The sequence below is a fragment of the Gobio gobio genome (assembly GCF_949357685.1).
Source record: "Gobio gobio genome assembly, chromosome: 4".
NCBI classification, from domain to species: domain Eukaryota; kingdom Metazoa; phylum Chordata; class Actinopteri; order Cypriniformes; family Gobionidae; genus Gobio; species Gobio gobio.
In genome coordinates this window covers 53,905,980-53,921,788 of record NC_137100.1, presented here as the reverse complement: position 1 = coordinate 53,921,788, position 15,809 = coordinate 53,905,980, and the positions used below count along the sequence as shown (strand labels likewise).

The window sequence follows — 15,809 nt, the reverse complement described above, 5'->3', positions numbered from 1 at the left end:
GCTATAGGACTGTGAAGCTTTGGGGTGTTGATGGACTCGATGTACTCCATCTGTGTTTGATCATCGTTCTGAATCTGATCTGGATGTAGTCTTTGACAAAAACATGATTTTCTCAGCTTTTTGCTCGAAATGTTGCTTTTTTATGAAAGTTACCTATATTCAAGTGTTGATAAAAAAGGAATGCATGAAGCTAGAATTAGGTTAAAAGCAGGGGGTCTGTTCTTTCTTATGCTATATTGCATGTTCAGATATTGGTACAACAAAATATCCTGGAGGCCTTAGAATCTTTTGTGAAAATGATCAAAAATGCTGGTCGTGGCAAGGAAAGAGTAAACAAAATACCAGCCAGACGTTTGTGTATGTTGTCAAAGTCCAGTGTATTTTGAATAGATTTTACCTGTCACAGCTGAATGTATGCTTCACTCTCACTGGTTCTAACAGCCAGTGTTCTCAGCAGGTGTAGTATTATTGTCTTGATGGAGCCAATTTACACCGCAGCCATTTTAACAGCTCACTCTTGTAGCAAGCCGTGTACATTACAAATGAACGCTGAAACGTTTGTTTAGCACCAGATGTTTCTGCACTAGCCTGGGGGCCTTTTTGTCTTTGTAAAGAATTTAAAGCCGAGATTTTGGCTTGCAAATGAGCAAACCAAGTGGGCTGCATCACAAAGACGCCTTATTTGAATTTGCCCCATTAGTTTTCATAACATCTTGCAAAACACGTTTCTTCTTTCAAGTTTCAAGTTAAAAAATTTTGTTACGAGTGAAGGTGGAAAAACAGCGTCTGCTGCCACATTAGGAATGTTGACAAACAAACATATCACTTTTTTGTTTTTGGTGATCTGTATTTTCAAAAGTGTTGCGGTTTTGTTCTGCTTTCTTTCGTAATTGCAGAGAGAAAGGTGCATCGTGGGAAGCAGCAGGGCCTGGTGTATTTTAGGTAAACACTTGGGGCGACATGTGGTCTAATTGCCCTCCAGGTGTCACATGTGTCTCTGTGTGTGTTGGTGTTATGTGTATGTATTTCGGTATATTGGTTAGGCCCGCGGTGCCCCCCGAGACAGTTGGTGGCAGAGACGAGGAGAGCTCATGTTTAAGCCCATGTGTCATATCTGTGCCTCAGTCTCCAAGGCATATGGCTTGGGAGTGGAAAATAGGACTGGGGCGTACAGACAGACAGACAGACAGGCCCATAGGGACCACTGATCTACCCCTCTCATTAACCCATAGGCCCCGAGGGACCCGGGGTCAGTGGGTAAAGACACCACTGAACATGATATAAGGCCATATGGGGCCCTGCCTTTCAAAAGTACTTAGTATGTGCAAATCTGTTTTGTCAAAGAAATAAAGGCTGCTCTGATTGGTTGGAGCCAGTCGTCATGCTCCAATCACTGATCTCAGTGCTGAAATGAGGCATGCATCAGATTTTTTTCACAATTAAAAGAAAAAAACACCTTATAATGATGTATTATTGTTGTAATTCAAATACTTTTTTTCTATGCCTTCCTTTAAATGTCTATGGACTGTGTGTGAATAAGTAATGTCAAGATAACTATTTTCAGGCCTCCAGACAAAAAAATCAATTAAGGAGCCTTTGGCTCCTATAAGGGAAAAAATAGCTGCCAAATTATTTAAGTGCCACAAAATAATAAATGTGACCCTGGACCACAAAACCAGTCATAAGGGTCATTTTTTTGAAATTGAGATTTATATACATCACATGCAAGCTGAATAAATAAGCTTTCCATTGATGTATGGCTTGTTAGGATAGGACAATATTTGGCCGAGATACAGAAAATCTGGAATCTGAGGGTGCAAAAAAATCTAAATATTGAGAAAATTGCCTTTAAAGATGTCCAAATGAAGTCCTTAGCAATGCATATTACTAATAATAATAATAAATGTTTGATATATTTACGGTAGGACATTTACAAAATATCTTCATGGAACATGATCTTTTTGGCATAAAAGAAAAATCTATAATTTTGACCCGTACTATGTATTGTTGGCTATTGCCACAAATATACCTGTGCGACTTATTACTGGTTTTGTGGTGCAGGGTCATGTGTTGTCACGTTTGCCCTACTTTTACAGCATCAGCGTTTTCATCCATCTTGTGGATGGGAACTAAGATTCACTTAAAGTAGGAACCGAATTGCTTTTCCAACTTGAGAACTACATGCAGTCACAAAGAATTGTTCTTTACACAGAATCTGAACCAGTGTCACAGACCATAATAATGTCACTCAGCCAGTGAGTATAGTTTGTCCGCCTCCTAAACGTTGTTGTACGTCTTGCACACACCCAGTCTATTTTCCTTCATTAGTAATATCTGAGAGGTAAATGTGGTGAAAGGCAGCTCTTCACAATTGAACATCAAAAATGTTCCATTATGCTATTAGTTAAAGGTATAGTCCACTGAAAATGAAATGTATCATTTTCGCACCTCATGTCTTCCCAAACCTGCATGACTTACTTTCTTCTGTGGAAAACAAATGAAGATATTCTGAAGAATGTTGGTAACCGAACAGTTTCGTTTCCTTTTGACTTCCATTGTAGGCTATAGATAGCCTAGAAATCTAGACGCACCCTAGCGGCAGAAAATGTATTTTGCCGCGAGTGTAGCCTAGAAACTCTCGGTAGACCTGAGAGCTGGAAAAACCAAACTCTGGTCAGGCCAATCACAGCGTGTGTAGAGTCGGTGGGCGGGCTTAACATAATGACGGCACGTCACGGCAGAGTTGCGGAGGTTCTGCGTGCTACTCGTAAACAAAGAAGCTGACGAACAGCGGTCTTTTGAATCGGCTTTGGCTGCGACTCTGGAAGACTTGGAGTTAAGCTTTTCTTTGAGAAAAGAACAAAGAACGGCACTGAAGTCATTCTTAAGAAAAGAAGATATGTTCGAAGTTTTGCCTACCGGATACAGCGAAAGTCTATCAACTAACGTTAGCTCGGCTTCACCTTCTTCGCTCTGGTTGGTTGGGGCGCTCATGGCGCAATCCAAATGTTATGTTATGTTATTTTGCATTACATTCAACATGTACGAATACATTTTTAACATTTCAAATTGTATACATTTAATTGAATCGCAATTGAACAGTAGTATATTTACAAATTATGCCAGAGCAGACGTATACGTTAGTCAGACTTTTATGCTGCATTATGTCTTAACACTGAATTTTGAGCAGCAATAAAGCAGCCTTAAAATGGCTACCTCTAAACAAATAAATGCAGTCGAAAAATCATGATACTTTATCTAATGCATTGAGTAATGTCAACTAATTGAACCTTATTTTAATGTGTTACCTTATTTTTGTAATGCATTTTCTAGGTGCTACTTAAGTGTCCACCCGTGGGACACATATTTTTCATGGTCTTGTCATTGCCGGATAGACAAAATACCTTTCTTGGGAAAAAGTCCCTTTTCCCTAATTGAATATATTTTCACATTATGCATTTGCAAGTAAAATGAGTTGCGAATGTCACTTTTCTTGAATGTGAGATCATTGCTATTATTAGCTTTATATTAGTGTGTGTCAACCAACGCAAGACATTATTCGCACATACAGCACTTATTTAACAGCCTGACCTTAATGAACTTCTGCTTTTGTGTGAGTGATTTCCACTCACAGCACAATGCAAAGTATTGTCTTTTGCCCTCTAGGGTGAACGAGTACGCAAATAGCTCACCGTAGAACCGGCATTTGTGTAAATTTGCCTCTGTGCAACCCCCATCTTACTGGAAAGCATTGATGCATGTTGGGATTTTGAGCCTTGTGTAATACATTTGGCCACATAATGTGGACATCAATCACACTGAGCTATGACCAATGCACAGTGATGATAGACGTTTAATGGATACTCTGGGACTCATTGTAATAAAAGCAGGAATCCATTTAGTGTATATAGCGCTCTGTCCTTGGGATGCAGTCCAGCCCAAAAGGGTTGTTTAGGTTAGTGTGACCGGGAAGAAGGAGATGGAGGTCACATGGTGATGAGATTATAAAGACGGTTGATGATGTCATCACAAACAAACTGGCTGGAATACCTGATTCTGATTGGACAATCACAGCCATGTGATTTCTTTTCCATCTAATATTAATATTTACATTTTTCATCTTTATTTCAACTACAATTTTATTTAACAATAAGACTGCTTCTTATGTAGCTGTGCTTGTCCCATGCTTTTTGTATCTATTTTGGCTTTGCAAAATTCACCCCCAAAATGTATGCTGATTTGTTATTTGGCTATGTTGTTGGAATTTTTAGGAAAGTCTAAGTGGCCTCAGTTATCGGCCAAGCCAGTAACCTCAAAATGGCTAAATATTGGGTGACTAATCATTGCTTGTATAACTAGTCAATCACTAGTTAGCTTGTGTGACCCACGCACTACAGTTCAAAAGTTTTCAGTAAATGTATTTATTTTTACAAAATTAATATTTTCATTCAGCAAGATTAAAAATGATCAAAAATGCCGGTAAATACATTTTATAGTGTTAGAAATCATTTCTATTTCATAATTATAAAGTAAAGAAAATGCATTTATATCAAAGAATCTGTTGTAAATATATCACAGTTTTCACAAAAATACTAAGCAGCACTAAACACATTTTCAACACTGATAATAATGCAATGGGAGTGAATGTAATGTAATGAAATAAGTTTTTCTTTAGCACCATATCAGCATTTTAGAATGATTTATGAAGGATCATGTGATGCTGATGAATTCATCGTCGGGGAAAAAAAATACATTTTAAATATATTATAAGAAAAAAACAACAGTTTTTAAATGGTAAAAATCTTACTGACCCCAAACTTTTGTGAACGGTATTATATGAGCACCATTGTACACTAATTGTTAAGTCATGGCTCTGACTATTTGCATTGATTAAAATGTTCTTTGAGTCTGTGCTACTATTATAACAGACAGGTGGCGCTATTCTGCGACAGAATACAAAGCCTTAAATCTCCCATAGTCCCGCCCTTTCCTCCCTCACTCAGTCCACTCTCTCTCTCTCTCTCTCTCTCTCTCTCTCTCTCTCTCTCTCTCTCTCTCTCTCTCTCTCTCTCTCTGAGCAGCTGCCTCTGCTGAGACAGGAGCAAATGAGAGCAGATGAATCCATTTGGCCCCTGGCCCTGTTGTGGCCCTGCCATGCTCCGAGCGCTCTGCTCTGCTCTGGGGCAGCTCGGGGATAATGAGCCTGGAGATTGAGCCACTGTAGAAGTGCCACTGTCGCCCGCCCATTCTCTCTCTCTCTCTCTCTCTCTCTCTCTCTCTCTCTCTCTCTCTCTCTCTCTCTCTCTCTCTCTCTGTGCCTCTTGTTTCCTTCCCTCTTTGTCTCTCTTTCACTCTCGCTTTGGGTTAATAGAGGTGAGGCTCCTCTAGTGCGGGACACTTTTTCCAGCAAATTAGGGGAAGGATCTGTGTCCCCAGAGCCTGCCCTCTGTTACCCTCGCCCAGCCCGCCCCTCGCCGCTAGCAACGGAGAGCTTTCATCCGAACGGGGAGGGTGGTGGGTTTGAGACTTGGGCGGGGGGTAATGAGGACTGACAGGGCTTGATTCCTGAGCAGGGACTGAGAGAAAACAGCTGACAGGTGAAGACGAGAGTGAGAGAGGACCAGTGCGGCTGAGATAAAGTACAAGTGAGAAGAGATGGAATGGAAGGAGGGAGAGAAGAAGGGCAAGGCGGGGTGAAATTCTCGTGCCTAATGGAGGTGGGACTTGTGGCGGCTCAGGGGCTCTTGGCTGGAGACGGCAGGCCCTTTGAGGTTAGACAGGATCAAAAGAGCAGAATAACAAAACAGAGAGACTTCACCCCAGCACGGCTCTCAGCACGCCTGCCCGCCGCTCCGCCCTTCAGGGCAGGGATTCAGCAGCGTGTAGGAGTGGGGGTTTTACCCTAAGAGCCCGGCACAAATACGTTCGCGGCCTCTTCTTGCCTTTTCGTTCTTGTTAGTGTCTGGTTTCATCTCTGTACACTCTACAGTTCATCTATCCTTTGGTGTAATATTCTCTTTCTTGCTTTTTGCTGGCATGTAAGCCACCTATCTAGACAACATTTAAAACACTTAAGGGCCTTTTTTAAGTATGGAAACTTGAATTCTCTAAACAGTTGTGGCACTTTTTCTTGCTGGATGTTAGCACAGTATTAATGATGCCTTCAAATTCAGAATAATCGTACATTTTATATACATTTTGAGACTCACTTTTAACTCCACTTTTAGACATTCACTCGTGAACTTCCCTGAGCACTTCCCTCGACGACTCTATTTTGACAGAGGGAGTGAGTCTACTCAATGTGTGCACTTCAGGCAGATCCATAGACAACAATGCATCATGATTCTGACTTCACAGCAGTTATTTTGACATTTAATCACATTTAATACTTGTAGCTACCTTAAAGTCCTCATGAAATCAAAATTGTCCCCATTTACTTTGTTAGCACACTTTACAGGTCTTAGGGTGAACAATTAATCAGTGCAAGTTAATACACAGAAAAAATTGAAAACATTTTTTTTATATGTGTTAGTATTGCATTGTTACAGATCGTTTGAAATATATTGATTACATACCTTTGCACGCAGTCACAGGCTGGAGAATCCTCTATTTGAAGTGTTATTGCTTCATTCGTGATCATACTCGGACTTGTAACGTTATGGGCCAGGGCTCAGACTTGACTTTTTTAAAAGCCCAACGTCCCCGGGGCTATGTGTTTTTCATCTTAAATAGTGAAATAACATTCCTTTCTTGCGCGCACATGTGTATGTGTGTACGGTTCGCGGTTATATTCACTGATCGGGCGACAACATTCCAATCAATCGCGGGTGGATGAGAGATGAATCTTTGTGTTTGTTTGATAAAGATATTTTTGCAAGTGCTGTGAGCGATTCCTCGGATGCTTTCAAAACAATCCCCACATGTACTGAGAGGAGCTGAAGCTCATTAAATATGCAAATCTTATACAATCCTAGCCGTGTGCGTTTACTTCCAAGTCTTCAGTGTGGCACGCCCATCAAAACCGAGCGTTTCTTGAGAGAGCCTCAAAACCAAGGCAGAAAATAGCCTATTACTTATTCATTACGATGTTTCTGACTGTAAAAACCACGCAAACGTCATAAGTTAACCTCAGACAACAGTATAAAATGTTTTAAAAAGCCAGTTCATGACACCTTTAATCAAAATCTGAAAAGTTGCTTCCGGTCTGGAATGGCATTCCTTCTCAGATGACGTCAGTTTGATGGCTTGGGTTTGAATATCCTTAGTCTGCTATGAGCAAGAGATGGAGAGCGCTGAAGTAAAACCCTGCCCTCTATTCAATATTCCGTTTCCCTTGGAAATACATCACAGCACAGTTGCTACTTACGGTTCAATGGGAGTTTTTTTTCCCCAGTTATAATTTATTGTATTATCATATTCGTTTGCATACTTTTAATACTTTATATTCACTATACATTATTAATATTTGTTTATCTAAAAAATTTTAACAACCCAAGCATACATACAGGCCTATAGAATGATGTGTAAACAACAAATTCATAAGGGGGAAAAAAACTATAAATAATACATCCGCTCCAGAGCAGAAGGGTTTCAGGTGTTCCATTTAGACGCATTGCAAAGGTTCACCAGTAGTGGACGCTCGTGCAATGTAAGCAATGGCATACATCTGAGGGAACGAGACGGAGGGAAGTTAGCGAGGGAGGGACATACAACATTTGACTTAAATGCAGCCTATGAACTGCTTAATTAGACCGTTTTCTAAGGCTGCATAATGTATGTATAACCAACCGTGCATCTCAGAGCGGCTTCGTTCACAGTAAATGCTGCTCCACATGAACTGTTGTCATTTACATGCGTGGAGTGCGTTTCACTCCATCTCTGCAATGCATATGGTGTAAGTTTGGGTTGCTTATAACGTTCATCTGTGAATGCATTGTGCGTCATTTCATCAAATTTGTGAGGTAAATATTTTTTTTTTAAGCTACGCCAACACAGGGGAATACATCAATATGTTTCTAAATACGCCAACTGTCCATGGCGATTTCAAAATAAAAGCATGCTCTGAGTTTGCATGTTTTTATTTCCACATGTTCTTGTTCAAGAAATGACAGCATTTCTATCGTGAAGAAGTGGTCAAATATTAAAGATTATGTAAACATTTTAATTAAATGTCCTTTGGCCAATATTAAACTACTGTAAAGTATAAAAATCACCAGGGCATTGGTGCCCTCTGCAGGCATGTGTTGTAATTAGGGTTGGGTACCGTTCACACTTTGAAGGGTTAGTTCACCCAAAAATGAAAATTCTGTCATTAATTACTCACCCTCATGTCGTTCGACACCCGTAAGACCTCCGTTCATATTCGGAACACAAATGAAGATATTTTTGTTGAAAGCTGATGGCTGAGAATGGCTTCAGATAGGCCTCCATTGGCATTCAGTACATTTACACTCCCAAGACCCATAAAAGGCACTTAAAACGTCGTTACAAAGTCCATCTCACCACAGTGGCTTTACAATAATTTTACGATGCGACGACAATAGTTTTTGTGCGCAAAAAAAAAATCAAAATAACACCTTTATCCAACCTCTTCTTGTCTTCCGTGTGTGCCTCCACGACGCATGTGCGAGAATATGACGCAGATCCGGAGTTCGGACACATGACCCAGAAGCGATTTGTTTACAAGCAGAGGAAGACGCGCGTGTCTAAGCTGTTGGATTCTACATTGATCGTGCTTTAGGTCTCGGCGTAGTGCTCAAAATGGGGTTAAATTTCATGGATTCCCGAACCCCGGCGCTACGTCATATTCTCGCGCATGCGTCGTAGAGGCACACACGGAAGACAAGAACAAGTTGGATAAAGGTGTTATTTAGATTTTTTTTTTGGCACAAAAACTATTGTCGTCGCATCGTAAAATTATTGTAGAGCCACTGTGGTGAGATGGACTTTGTAACGACGTTTTAAGTGCCTTTTATGGGTCTTGGGAGTGTAAATGTACTGAATGCCAATGGAGGCCTATCTGAAGCCTTTCTCAGCCATCAGCTTTCAACAAAAATATCTTCATTTGTGTTCCGAATATGAACGGAGGTCTTACGGGTGTCGAACGACATGAGGGTCATTTTTGGGTGAACTAACCCTTTAACCGGTATCGGTACAAATTCAGTACCGGTACCCAACCGTACCTTTTTTCGGTACTGTAGGGATACATCAATAACTGTACAGAAACTGTTAGTCATTTATAGAAGTGTTAATGACATTATGCCCAACTGCCATTGTCTGTGATGTTTGTTTACTGTAATTTTTACCAGTAAATTGTAGGCTACTAGCTACTTAATTAATTGAATTCATAAAAACAACCATATTATTAGTTTTTTTCTTTTTAATAAAATTTCTATGAAAAAAATTCCTACAAATTCTGTGTTTTATGGTAATCAAATGAAGCCATAAAACATAAATGTACCTTTTAATTGTATTAAACAAACTTTTTTTGACAAACAAAGTGCTGCACAACTGAGCTTTTTACTGTTAAAATGAAAACATGGAAGAAAAATGTTGATGTATTACTTAAAATAATTTAGTATTATTATATTAGTGTTAGTACTATTATTACACTGAAATATATCTAAATTTTACTGTACAACAGTTATATATTTGTCAAGTTAAACCAAACTTTTATATTGACGGGTTGCCGTGAAGATCTTGAGTTTCTGTGTGTTTATGACATGACGGTAGTTTTTCTCAAATGAAACGATAAAATGCTGATGAAGTGACTCTGAGCGGCTCTGGAGAGATGATGGACATGCATTCATGTCCTTATATCAGATGGAAACACATGACCGTCACACGTGATTCAGTTTGTGTGTGAGGTAAATTAAACTACTCGTCAGCGCCATTCATGCGCACAGAGACATGCAGGATTCGTATTTAGATATTCTTTTTGCTGTTTAATATATTGATGGACACAAGTCTATATCACCAGATGCGTTCCCAGGTACCGAAATTTGGAACCGATTGATTTCATGTGAATCGGTATTCGGTAGTACTGACGTAATTCGGTCAGTGCCTTTAAAAGTATAGAGTTCGGTACCCAACCCAAGTTGTAATACTTAATGTACATAAGATGAGTGTTAATAATATGTATATTATGTATTTTAACAGTGTTGTTCTATAAGACCATATGACTACTTGATTTTGATACTTTATTTGAACCAAATATAATTGGCTCATTGTTATTATACATGTATTTTAAGTCATTTTAAAGGCTAAGGTCTTTACTTAAGTCTATTTTTATTACCACAAAAATATCAGATTACTAGATTAACTAAAAACCCTGAATGTCATTATTATAAATGTTTACACTTTTAAACATTTTCAAGTTAAGCTTCTCCATATTTTTGGAGTTAACGTTGAATAAATGTGTTTGTGCTTAATCATCCTAAGGCTAACTTGCATCCCAAACAATGTACTTTATTGTGTACTTGCACTAAACGAAGTACTGCCATCTAGTGTTTGAATTTTAGAAGTTTTGTAGTTGAAGGAAATGTAGTTTCAAACACAATGTGTTGTTAGCTTTTGTATGTTTAGCTCCTTCTGCTACGTAGGGAAACTATGGCTGTTGAGTGGATAAAGTGTCTAACTTTTAGTTTTTGCATAAGTACATGATTCATAAGGTTTTTGTAGTTGTTCCTTCACTTCTTCCTATAGCCTGTACAACCTTTTACTGTTGTAATACAACATATTTCAGAGTAAATCTGACTATTGTTGAGCGGGACTTGATTTTGTTGGATTGTGACATTTACTGATTAAAATTGTTTTGTCACCCATGCAACCACAAAATTGCATAAAAGATTTTTTGTTTTTTTCTTTAGAATAACGTGCTATGATAAATTGGGTCCAATAAAGACCAGGGTTGTTCATTACGTAAATATGATAATTTGACCTCATATTGTTTTTGAATTCTCCACATATTTCAGACCATTTGAGAGAAGAAATGGCAGAGCGATTGTCTCTATTACAGATTCTTAAAGTCAACGTGTTTGACCTTGCTCCACTTCTAAACAAGACATGAATCCATAACTAGAAAAAGCACCAACACAGGAGTGCTAAAGCGCATTTCAAACACTTTGCATGATTTGTCTCTCAGGGGCAGACCCGCAAAACCTTCGGCTGTCTGCACTGAGACCTTGAGAAGACTAACCGAATGAAATCCATGTTTACTTTATGTAAGGTCTCACAAAATGCACAAAAGTATATATAAAAAAAAAATGTGACCAAAGTCCAAAATCTGGCTTCTGTCTCCCATCAGTAAAAATTTGTATTTTTGAAAACATTCATTTTCATATTGTCTTCGGTAAACAAATCAAAACCTGGTTTTGGCACACCACACAGAGACGACCCTGCTTTTTGCCTGCTTTTACAAGTACACACACAAGCAATTCTGTGATTCTATAAGCAGCCCTGCCGATTACGTTGAGATAGCGGGATTGATTAGCTTGTCAGCTTTTCTGACAGAATCGAGCCCCTGTCTTGACTACGGCAAATTACTCTGACTTGATTAGGCCCACCTGCAGCTCTTTTTTTGGAAATCCTCAACATAGTGCCAGCGTCGTGCCTAGGTCGCAGCACTCCAGCGTTTTTCACTTCTGACCTCAACTGAATGGTAATTCATTGCGCCAATCATCCAGCGCTGGCACAGTGTTGTTCCAGCGCTGGCTCAGTTTTGGCTCTGGTAATTAAATGGGGCTTGTGTGCGTCCGCTGGGAAAAAGGGATGGGGAAACGATGACCAGGTGGTGGCAGAATGCAGGACCTGTCAGACTAGCTGATGACCATTTTAATTCTGCTCTGCCTGGGGCTGTAATTGATATTTAGCAGAAAGGTTAATTGTAGCAGTGATCTGTTTAAATTAGAGTAGAGATCTGGAGACTGGGGCCAAGACCTTGCAAGCCACTTGGGACACACGAGAGTTGCTGGAGTAATGCACACATTCTCTCATACATACTTATATATACTGTATAAAACAGATAGTTTCGAACAAATACAGCATTCTAGCTGTACTAATTTACTTTTGTCATACTTTTGAAGATGTCCCAAAATCAGGTTTAGCTAACGTATAGAGACTAAGTATTGTATACTTGAACATACACTATATTTAGTATATAGACTAGATTTTAAAGATGGGGTCTAATGCCATTTAAATTAGTGACTTATTTATACTGTTAAAGAGTTATCATAAGATAATTCTCATGATAAACATGGCCAACATTACAAAACACGAGTTGGACGTATGACGGAGTATTTCTGTGCCAAATACACTCCTTCAGGATTTGTATATACGTTTCGGACAGTTTTTTCCAAGTATGGCCCTATATGACGTCATAAAGGGCGGAATTCCTTGTATGGGCACTTCTCCTGGATGAGCACTTGCGCACATCAACCAGAGTGAGAGCAAAAGCACGTCCATCAACGAGCTTCATTCGGGTTACAAAACCTTCGGCAGTGCTGTCGTTTTGTTTTTAGACCACAACAATGTCACTAAAGAAGTGTGTTTTTGGTTGTGAGGGAAATATAACCATGTTCAGCTTCCCAAATAAACCAGCATTAAGGAAACAGTGGATGCAGTTTGTTTTTTCCAGAGTAGCAACGGAGTTGTGCAAGTGTGTTTGTTTGTTCCCGGTCATGAGTCAAAATCACAGGCGATGAGTGGAACTGCATCAAATGTCTGTGTTTTGTTGGCAATCGGCGTGTAAGTGTGTATAATGTAACAACACGAGCATATAGTGAATCCAAAGTTATCCAGGAATAATGCGTTTGTGTGTATATATGTGTGTGTGTGTGTGTGGGTGCTTGTGACACTTTAGCTCCGCCCACTGCACGCCTCCACGAGTTTGGCTGTTTTCAGAAAGAATTGGTACAGCATATGTCTTTTATAAATATACATAAACTCATATGAAATATAAACTTATATAAATAAACTCTACTGAGATATGAAGGATGCAATACTACTCAATAGGTACTCAAGATTAAAATGATGAGATTGGAAGAAACTGTGTGTTTTATGTACCCTTTAAACATATATTGATGTACACATGCTTATCTGTTAAAAATAAGATTTGTGCACTAATACTATCATGCAAAATGATGTGGCCTAGCCTTTAGAAAAACTACAGATCTATCTGGATTGAATCATTTCACATGAATCCTTATCTGCAGATGGCCATCTAAACATAGGACAAGATCAGTGAATGTCATTTCCAGGAGAGCTGTGGCCCTTTTGCATGCATTCAAATCAGTGGATCTTCAAATGCAGGTCAAACAGGGAGTCTGAAGCGCGTTCCTAAGCTCTTCCACCAATCTTTTCACAGGACTGCATGAAGCTGCCTACATTTCACAGTTTCAGCAAAAAAACAACTCCTTCATCTGCCCTCCACTCACACATTGGGTTTCCCCTGGGTTTTCACGGGCTAATGCTCTGAGTGCGCCAGATAAAAGTAGTAAGACAACAATGCCCTGGTTCCAGACACAACTAGGCACCTCTTGGGAAGTAGGGCCTAAAATGTCCAAAGCAAACAAATGAAAGAATCGCCTTTCAGATTGGCTTCGTTGTCAGTCGATTAGAATATTGTGTTTCTTTGAAGTCTTTGTTGTCTCGTAGTGTCCAGCCCAACAAAGACTTTGTTTTGCTGAGAGAACATGTCTGAGTGCTTTAGAGTGCAGAATGTTTTACAGTGGTGCACAAGTGTTTTCATAAGGGTTACAACAGCCATATAAAGCTTTGTCCGACTTCTAAAGTGTTATTTTTCTTATTTGCTCTCTTTAGTCTATGAGTCTTCTGAGCCAGACTGGGAGGAAAATTGAGGAGACGGAGGTGAACACGGCACCCAGGAGCAGCTCTAAAGATCGACTCAGTGAGGTAAGCACAATGAAGTGTGTCATTATGACGTCAGTATTCAGGACGGCCAATAGAAGAGGTCAATTTTGCCTTTACCAGCCAAGTACTTACATGCGTGTAGAAAAGGTTTTCAAGCAAAATGCCTGTTGGATACACAACAGGTGCGTACGCACAGTACGTATTCATACCCTCTGTCTTTCAGCCATTTGTCACTTGCGGCAACCGTATTGCGCTCAAATATTTGAAAACAGCGGAAATACAATAAAGATCTTATATGGGCCTAGACTTCATAATCAGCTGCATATTTTTAAGCAGATCAGATTTCATTGAATTAAAATTTGTATTTATTGTATTTATTTATTCAATCTAAACTTTCATTGTTCACTTAGATATGTATACTTATATAGGTGTATTATATTGCACATGTTTTTTGAATTATAATAGTATTTATATATAATATGCAAAATGGTTTCTATTGTTTTTCTATTTGTTCTAAATTTAGTGCAAATTTATTGATTGTATTTTAATGCATGTGATAAACTGTTTGCAAACAGGTTTTATGGTCAAATATATGCGGATGTACGGTTACACACAAAGAAGAATAACTCTCGTTCATATAATATAGTGGTTCTTTTTTTGTGAGGATTCCCACAGTATTGAAAAATATGGATATATCATAATGTTAAAAGTGTGAGGATATCTTATATAAAAATATATTGCTTGTATACTGTTTGCAAAAATGTATTAAAAAAGATATGAAAAGTATGATATGTTTAAATTAAATTTTCTAGTAATAAAATGTCATTGGGTAGAAATTGCGAGGAAATGTTTCCTTTTAAATCATTATCCTGTAAATTAAATTCAGGGCACCTTCTAATATTGTTGTGGACTATGGAGTCAAAAAAAAATTGAAAACCACTGATCTAATTGGTTGGTCTTTTGGCAGGCGACTCTTGTGTTAACTCATGGTAAGATAGGACCATTACCCTCACCAGTGTCTTTGTAGAAAAGAATCCCCACGTCTAGCTGGTGCTGTTTCTGAGTAATGCAGCGCAATGTCGAAGAGGAAAAAATAGTGGTATGGTGTTGCTTGGTGCTTGAATGAAGAAATAACGTGATTGAGAGAGGGGTAATGAGAATTTGTGTCTAATTCCCCCGAGACTAGCTGGATACGCGTCCCTAACTAACGGCTGTCAAACGCGTGTCCGAAATCCCCTGTAAATTCGTTCGGATGGATCCGTAATACGGCGACGGCGAGGCTGCGCGCCTCAGCGAGCCGAGGATGAAGGGAGGGGAAGATGATGAAAAGAATAAAATGTTTTTAATGAAGAGATTAAATGTGATGCTTAGGCTGTTAAGGATTCGGAGGGGAAATTTCAGTCTTCGCTTTCCCCCTCCCACCCTTCACCGCCATCATTTATGAATTTGTGCAAAAGGCTGTTTTTCATGAAAAAGTCAGAGCGGGAGAGCGAGGAAGAGCGAGAAACGAGCTCGAGGCAGATAAAAGCGTGATCCAGGCTGACAGTTTTGACAGCAAAAAGCGACAGAACAACGGGCAGACAGAGAGAGGGAGGGAGGGCTGAAAGACTGCAGAAAATTGCAGACTGTAATGGCTGACAGTGCCAGATATGACATTTCCCTCTAATCTCCTGCCAAAGAAATGGTGCTAAAATGCAGAGCGCCATATCCATGTCATCTGTAGGCCTATCTGTCCATCTCAGAGTGAGAGAAAGACACAAGACAGCGAGAGATCTACGGAGCCCATTCGTTTGCGGCCTGCCGCACGAGGCCCGGCCGCCACGCTAACGCTAGCTTTGTAAACAGGATCATCTTTCATCACTGTCACATTGTTAAATGGTGTAAAAAATCTTCCCTTGTGATTCGCCATACATGCTAATTTTCTTTGCATACCAAATACG

General features: G+C 39.4%; 1 protein-coding gene across 14 annotated transcripts in view; it reads left to right on the top strand.

Annotated features, from left to right (window-relative positions):
• Nucleotides 1–15,809, top strand: part of fbrsl1 (fibrosin-like 1) — a 403,049-nt gene that overhangs the window by 139,897 nt on the left and 247,343 nt on the right. For all 14 annotated transcript variants that reach the window (XM_079815590.1, XM_079815586.1, XM_079815583.1 and 11 more), the window contains exon 3: nt 13,819–13,911. In XM_079815590.1, coding sequence (XP_079671716.1) covers nt 13,819–13,911 — 93 coding nt within the window. The remainder of the gene's footprint in view (nt 1–13,818; nt 13,912–15,809) is intronic.